At 29.3% G+C, this 8896-nt stretch overlaps 2 protein-coding genes across 2 annotated transcripts; both read left to right on the top strand.

Moving 5' to 3' along the window:
• The first annotated feature begins 3768 nt into the window (after positions 1-3768).
• LOC136083526 (uncharacterized) lies at positions 3769-4413 on the top strand. The gene has a single exon (XM_065802929.1). The coding sequence runs from the start codon at positions 3769-3771 to the stop codon at positions 4411-4413; it is 645 nt and encodes a 214-aa protein (XP_065659001.1).
• Positions 4414-4489: 76 nt separating this feature from the next.
• LOC136083525 (uncharacterized) lies at positions 4490-4984 on the top strand. The gene has a single exon (XM_065802928.1). It carries the CDS (start codon positions 4490-4492, stop codon positions 4982-4984), a length of 495 nt encoding a protein of 164 aa, XP_065659000.1.
• The last annotated feature ends 3912 nt before the right edge of the window (positions 4985-8896 follow it).

The following is an 8896-nucleotide window of genomic DNA, read 5'->3' as shown; positions in this document are numbered from 1 at the left end:
AAACAAAAAAAATATAGTAATTAAAAATTTATATATATATATATATATATATATATATATATATATATATATATATATATATATATATATATAAATATAGTAATTAAAATATATATATATATATATAATATATATATATATATATATATATATATATATATATATATATATATATAAATATAGTAATTAAAATATATATATATATATTAGTAGTAGAAAATCACTTAACAAAAATTTTTTCCATTTAACACTGTGTTTCATCAACAAAGATTCATCAGAAATGGATGATCAAATTAATAAAACTTCAATTTATACCAAAAATTAAATTACAGGAAGGTGCAAATGTCTTAACTACTGTAAATTTTCACACATTTGTGGAATTTGCTGACACTATTATAAAAAGAATTCTTTAGAAATGACCACTTATGGTATTTTTTTTAAAAAGGGTAACCAATGTAAACATTATTTGAACTCATTTATTTTTATAGTTTTTTAGGAGAAACTTATTTTCGTGCCTACATTTAGAAATTAATTCCGATCTTTTGTTTAATAAGCATTCTTGATTTGCATGTGTAATTATTTCAAATTTTTCTTGTAGGCATAGTATGCATTTTTTGGAAATATTGTTATATGCAGGCGCTGTTTTAAGGATAGACCAATTCAGTATAAAATCATCAATATTTTTTTCTTTTAATTCCCATATATATTTTGACAGCATGGTGTCTTTTGAATACTTTTTATTCTTGAAAGATTGCTTATGATTGGCAAAACGTTTTTTCCATTCACCCTCTGTTATGCCAATATATTGTTTATCAGGTACATTCTTAGAGGAAACAACACATTTATATACCACATTTTTTGATAAACAACTTCCACTCATTGGACAATTGATTTTTTGTTTACAATTACAATTTTCTGTAGTTTTTTCATTTAGGATTTCTTTTTTGTTTAACAAAGCCTTATTGTGACATTGTAGAAAAACCTTACTTTATTTTAATAAGGAAACTTGGAAAAAGAAAAACATACATGACTGCTTTGATGTAACAATGGGCAGTTATGACGGAGCAAATTAAAAAAAAAAAGAGTCACAATAAGGCTTTGTTAAACAAAAAAGAAATCCTAAATGAAAAAACTACAGAAAATTGTAATTGTAAACAAAAAATCAATTGTCCAATGAGTGGAAGTTGTTTATCAAAAAATGTGGTATATAAATGTGTTGTTTCCTCTAAGAATGTACCTGATAAACAATATATTGGCATAACAGAGGGTGAATGGAAAAAACGTTTTGCCAATCATAAGCAATCTTTCAAGAATAAAAAGTATTCAAAAGACACCATGCTGTCAAAATATATATGGGAATTAAAAGAAAAAAATATTGATGATTTTATACTGAATTGGTCTATCCTTAAAACAGCGCCTGCATATAACAATATTTCCAAAAAATGCATACTATGCCTACAAGAAAAATTTGAAATAATTACACATGCAAATCAAGAATGCTTATTAAACAAAAGATCGGAATTAATTTCTAAATGTAGGCACGAAAATAAGTTTCTCCTAAAAAACTATAAAAATAAATGAGTTCAAATAATGTTTACATTGGTTACCCTTTTTAAAAAAAATACCATAAGTGGTCATTTCTAAAGAATTCTTTTTATAATAGTGTCAGCAAATTCCACAAATGTGTGAAAATTTACAGTAGTTAAGACATTTGCACCTTCCTGTAATTTAATTTTTGGTATAAATTGAAGTTTTATTAATTTGATCATCCATTTCTGATGAATCTTTGTTGATGAAACACAGTGTTAAATTGAAAGAATTTTTGTTAAGTGATTTTCTACTACTAATATAATTGCTCTGTTCTTTTAAGAACATTGAGCACTATTGTGTAGAATACTTTATAAAGTTGTTTAAATATATATATATATATATATATATATATATATATATATATATATATATATATATATATATATATATATATATATATATATATATATATATATATATATATGTATATTGAAAAATGCAGTCATGCATTGTAGAACAAAAAATGAGAATTGTATTCATCGACTAGGCATCAATGGTAGAAGATTTGAAAAAATTATTTTAGAGACAGACTTGGTGAAATTTTTAAATGATTTTAACTGTAAACAACCGATCATATCATCTACCTCAAAAGCAAATTCAATTTTGGGACAATACCAAAAACTTTCGCGCATCGCAACACAAATTTACTTACGTTATTATATTAAGTATTTGTACAATCACATAATAAATTTGCTGTCCCAGTTTAGTCTTCAAATATATAAAGAGAAATATATCTTTTAACTAAAGAAAAGGACTAAGAAAAGCAACTAAAATAATTCTAATTTATTATTTACAAAATGTTTCAACAAAGAGACAAAGTTGAACTTATCAATCCATAGTTTTTAAAAACTTAAACATCAGAGGTCACGAGTTTATATACAAACACAGAAATTATTTGTAACACAATTAGACATATGCTCTTAACGAATAGAAAAACACCGTTATGGAATTTTTTGCCAGAAAAAGCTGTATATTCAAAATCTTTGAATGAATTTTAAAACTTTTATCACACAATACATAAGTCAATTTAAGTCCTCCTTCTGATTCTATATATGTTTCAATTTGGTTGCTTTGGTATCTAATTTTGCATAGCAACAACCTATTTTTACATTAACGTTATTTTGACAGTTTTTTGTTTGAGCTAAGTACAATATATTGGGTGATCGTATTAAAATGAGATTCTCACTTCTTAATAATATTTTTAATTGGTTGCTATGGATATCTTACTTTACAACATATTTTGGTAGTTATTGGTAATTTAATCACTAACGATATAGGGAGGAGCAGGCCCACCTAGAGGGGGTACAGGCGGTGCACTGCTCCAGGGCCCATAGAACAAGTAGGGCCCATAAACCAAAGCTTTTTTTTAAAATAATTACAATAATAATTACAAAAATTTATTAGTGACATACTTAAAAAACACATATTTTGCACATTTAAAAAAAAAAAATATTCACACACTTAAAAGATCGGCATATTTTGGTCCCACTGAAAAATTCTAAAGAGAATCTAACTAGAGCTTGACAGCTAGAAACTAACTAGTCGCTGTCTGTAGTAATCTAGCTCGAATCTAGGTTGAAATGTCTCCATACTTTCCTCTATTTATTCTCGTTATTTTCCCATTATTAATCGTAACTTACAATTTCTATTTAGAATTTAGAATTCTATTCTACTCTATTTAGAATTTAGAATTCTAGTTAGATTCTCTTTAGAATTTTTCCGTCGGGTCTTTTCTCTTTTTCAAATTTTCTTTCATGCAGACTTAATTGAAAGTACATTCCTATTGTTCCTATAAGTTCAATGTGCAGCTGATAAAATTTAGTTTTTTCTCCTTTTCAATTTAAAAGTACATTCAAGGTTTTGCTAATAATTATTTTCTTCCAATATTGTGTAGTGTTTTTGCTTTTTGATATTGCTAACGGTAGTGATTAAATTAGGTAATAATTATAATTGACTTATTTTACTGTTAATAAACAACCTGTAAAGCAATATTATAAAGTCTTATAATTAATTGCACATTTTTGGAATACTCTATTCTTCTTTATATTTTGTATTTAATAGCATGACATTTTTACAATTTTAATTTTAGAAATTATCATAAACGATGCTGCCCCTTCACAAGTCAGGATGTCAAAAAAAGAAAGAAAGACAAAAACATATTATGAATGAAAAAAAGGTATGCGGACGCTTTTTGACGTTGAAGTCACTGCATCAAATCTCAATGATAATGAAAAAGAGGACACTGTTTTTAAAGCAAATGATGTAGATAAAATAAGCGATGATTTAACTGACTGTTTTGATGGGGAAAAAATTGAAAAGTTCGAAGATATTGAAGATGATTCAAATGGGATTGAGACTGTAAGCCTTTCTGCTTCTAATTGTGGTCAGGTCCTTCTTGATATTGGTAATCTTTTGAGTGAAATTCCCTCTCAATCTGAGATAGAAAAGTATGTCACAAATGATCATGTCGATATTCCTAACATATTACCCAAAGATATTAACAATCAGGCTTTTCCTCAGACAATTTTAAATTTTAAGAATGTCAACGGTGAAGTTCATAAAAGAGACTGGCTGGTTTGGGGCCAACATAAACAGGCATTATTTTGCTTTCCATGTCGATTATTTTCTGGTAATATTTCCAAAAGCTCTGTTACTGAGAGAAATTTAAGTTCGCGATCAGTATTGGCTTCACCTGGTGGATATGCAGCAACTGGTAAATGGCGAAAGTTGTGTGACAGGATTCCAGAGCATGAGAGGAGTAATGTCCACAGAGAATGTTACCTAGTTTGGCAAGAATTAAAAAGACGTTTTTTATTTGGATAGGGTATTGAAACTTACTTGGAAAACTTGATTAAATTGCAATCAACGAAATGGTCCAATATTCTTAAAAGAATATTAGATGTTATCCTATTTTTGGGATGAACGGGGATTGGCTTTTCAAGGATCCTCCCAGCGAATTGGAGATGTAGATAATGACAACTTTTTGGGTCTTACAGAGTTACATTCACATTGGGACCCTATACTTAAAGAGCATGTATTATCAGTGGAAGAATCTCAGCGAAAAGACAAAAGACTTCAAGTTCATTATCTATCAGCTGATACTCAAAATGAATTCATTGCAGAATGCTCAGATTTGGTGCGACAGCATATTTTACAAGAAAGAAGATCTGCTAAGTATTTCGCAATAATGGTTGATGCAACACCAGATTCGTCACATACAGAGCAAACAACATTCATATTACGATATGTAATATTAAAAGATTCACAATATGAAATTGTTGAACAATTTCTAACATATGTAGATTGCAACAATAAAACTGGGGATGAAATATCTCAAATGGTAGTGGAAACATTTCAACATAACTCCATTCCTCTCTCAGATTGCAGGGCATAAGCATATGACAATGGATCAAATATGGCTGGAAAATACAATGGTGTGCAAGCCAAAATACTTCAGTTATGTCCATTAGCACTATTTTCCCCTTGTGGATGTCACACACTTAATCTTGTGGGAAATGATGCGGCAGAATGTATTCCTGAAGCTGTAACATTTTTTGGAACGATTCAAACAGTATATAATTTGTTCAGCTCAAGTCCAAAACGATGGGAGATATTATCAAAACACATCAATTGCTCATTAAAAGGAATGTCACAAACAAGGTAGTCAGATCGTGTTGAAAGTGTCAAACCTTTTGCAGCACAACTTTCTGGGATTAAATTGTCATTGGATAAGCTTTTAGAATTAAATTTGACTTCTAAAACAAGAACTGATGTAGAAGGTGCCTTATATTATATTAATTCATTTCCTGCATAATAATGTCATCAATATGGTACAAAATTCTTGTTTCAATTGATTTTTGCAACAATGTTATTCAAGCAAGAAATGCAACTTTAGATGTGGAAGTGGACAACATAAACCACTTACTGAGACAACTTCTTGAACTTCGGAATAAATGGAAAGATATCTGGTCAGAATAAAAGAATGCTGCAATGAATTTTGTAATTCCGGAAAGTTCTAGAACATTTAATGACGTTAGAGATTTAATAGCTTTAATAGTTTTTACCAATAATAATTGTAAATATGTTTTTGCGGTGATTTATGACGGTGTTTTGAAGGATATTTTAGGAAAAGCATAGAGTATATATATTGAGGAAAAATTTGTAAATAGCAGAGTTTTAGTTAGGAGAAAAGATTATCGTTTATTGATTTAATTTATCTGTTTATTGATTTGTTGATTACAAGAAAAAACTACAAATTTACATATAGAAGTCAAACTATCAAGAGGACGTGGTGGTGCAAATCGCAAAAGAGCCAGAGTTGTTGGCGAGCCAGAGGATCAAGGGTTTACAGATTTAAATGAAGATGAGACCAACGGAGGAATTATGCTTTATTTTCCATGTGGTATTAGATAGTGTTATTGGTGGCCTTACTGTAAGATTCAAAGCAGCACAGAGCATTTCAGATAAGTATAGCTTCATGTGGAATTATCTCAATATTGATTTGGATACATTGGAAATGAAAGCAAAATTATTAAGTGAAGAGTATTCAGCAGATATTAGCGAAGATATTGTAATGGAAATAAAACAGTTAAAACCTATACATTATGCAAATTTTGGATCGAATCAATTAAGCCCCTTTGAACTCCTAAATTCGATTAGTTGAACTAATTTACATGGCCTATTTCCAAATATTTGTGTATGCTTGAGAATATTCTTAACAATTCCTGCTACAGTTACATCCGCCGAACGCTCATTCAGCAAACTAAAACTGATTGAAAACTTTTTAAGAACTACAATGCTACAAGGACGGTTAGTGGATTTGGCAATATTGAGTCTCGAATCTTCAATATCTAGGTCAATTGATTTTGACAAAGTTATTCGAAATTTCGCTTTAAAAAAAGCAACAAAAGCACCTTTTAAGAAAAACTAATTACATAAAAAAAAAAAACAATAATTCAAAACGGTTAATAATTATTCTTTAAATTAATATTCTTTAGTAAATGAAATAATTATAGCTAGAAATAAAAATGTAATGCAAGATTGCATCCTCATTGTAAACAATTGCCGATTTCAAAAACTAATGTGGAATTAAACCACAATTAATTCAACAAAAGCATACAGTAGTAGTTTAAAATATTAGAATTATGGGTAAAGGGCCCAAAAATATCTCTTGCAACGTCTAAAATTATGGCTCTCGACGGGCCTGGGGAGGAGATGGGGGTAAAGATTCTGTACTTAAAAAAGATCAGTATATTAAAAGTGAAATAGAAAACTTGGTTATGATTTTAGTAAACGTTTGCGGATCTTCTTTAAAAATATATTGTATTATTGAATATACAATAATGAATGAAAAGGTTTCAAATGTATAATCTTGAACAACTCACCCAACGTTGTTCAGTGTGTTTTGTCTATCCAAAAAATATGAATAGTCTAAAGATTCTTAATACAGTTTATACTCACAGAGAATTGAAATGTGATCTTTCTAGTCTCCATGCATGGATGTGATTTTTTGAGATAATTTTGCACATCGCATGTAAAAAGAAACAAAAAAGAGGCAATCAGAATCTAAAAAACATAAAGAAAAGGTATCTTTGGCTAAATAGAAGATTTATTTTATGAACAAAGTATGGCTTGTTGCAGACTTCCCCAAAAGTAGTGGTTTTGGAACAATAAGCAAAGGCAATACTTCAAAGCTTGCTTTTGCAGCCTATGAACGAACAGCTAAATTTTTGGGTATTGATCAAAACCTTGTACATAAATGAACTGCTAAGATTTAAGAGTTATTATCTTGACACTATTAGACAATATGTGTTCTTTTATCCATGGTATTACAAAACTCACTCTGTGCACATAGAATTGATGCATGGACATAACAACACCACCATTTAACCTAACATATAAAAATGTAAATCCACTAACAAACAATATTGATCTAAGTCCAGAAAATATTGAAACATACCTCAAAAGTCTAAACTCATCTAAATCACCAGGCCCTGATGCATTACACCCAATAATATTTAAGAAAACTTGCTTTCAAATGTCTAAACATCTATCTACTATTTTTAACAAAGTACTTGAGAGTGGATCAATACCCCAAATATGGAAAGACGCAACAATTACACCCATATTCAAAAAAGGAGACAGATCAAAAGCACTTAATTATAGACCTATCAGTATAACTTGTACTTTAATAAAAATCTTTGAAAAAATAATAAAAAATCATATTATGACACACCTGATTAAAAATAACTTATTAAGTCCACACCAATATGGATTTCGTCCAGATCATTCCTGCTTAACTAACCTTTTAACTGTAATTAATCATTGGACGTCATCACTTGATAATAATATTCCCATCGACAACATTTATCTTGATTTTGAAAAAGCCTTTGACAAAGTTCCACATAAATTTCTTATTTTGAAACTTAAAGCTTATGGTATAAATGGATCAATACTATATTGGATTAAAAACTTTTTGAAAAACCGTAGACAAAGAGTTGTTGTTAATGGAAATTATTCAAACTGGGTACCCGTTAAAAGTGGAGTTCCCCAAGGCTCCGTCTTTTCAGCTTTACTTTTTATTATATATGTCAACGATATCCTTGAAGTAATCAAATCAAAAGCTGCTCTTTTTGCTGACGATACCAAAATCTTCCGTTCTATTGAAAATCTTCAATCTGCACAAGAATTACAAAATGACATCGACGCTTTGTTACATGGTCTCAAAAATGGGGAATGAAATTTAACATTGATAAATGTTCTGTAATGCACTTAGGAAACAACAACAAATCCCATACTTATAATATGCATGATCCAGAAAAAAATATGAGTAAACATTAAAACCACAAATTGCGAACGAGATTTAGGTGTTCACATAGATTCGAACTTATTATTTTCCAAACACACAACTATTCAAGTCAACAAAGCCACACAAATAATAGGAATAATAAAAAGAACATTTACATCATATCCAGACTTATTATCCTTCAAAAAACTATTTTCAGCACTAGTCCGCCCTCACCTAGAATACTGTGGATCAATCTGTACCCCTGGACTTCTCAAAGACAAACGGCAACTAGAAAATGTGTTAAGAAGAGCTTCGAAACGAATCAATGGATTACAGGATCTACCGTATGAACAAAGATTGTTGGCATTAAATATGACAACTGTAAAATATAGGCTACTTCGTGCAGACCTAATCAACGTCTACAAATGGTGCAAAAACAACAATAGTGACAGAAGTCTTTTTGAAAAAGATAGTAAATTTATTACTCGTGGTCATATATATAAACTAAAAAAACAATCT

This window comes from Hydra vulgaris, chromosome 08, assembly GCF_038396675.1.
Source record: "Hydra vulgaris chromosome 08, alternate assembly HydraT2T_AEP".
NCBI classification, from domain to species: Eukaryota; Metazoa; Cnidaria; class Hydrozoa; order Anthoathecata; family Hydridae; genus Hydra; species Hydra vulgaris.
Note: the sequence above shows the minus strand (reverse complement) of the source record. Positions and strands in the feature narration are given on the sequence as shown.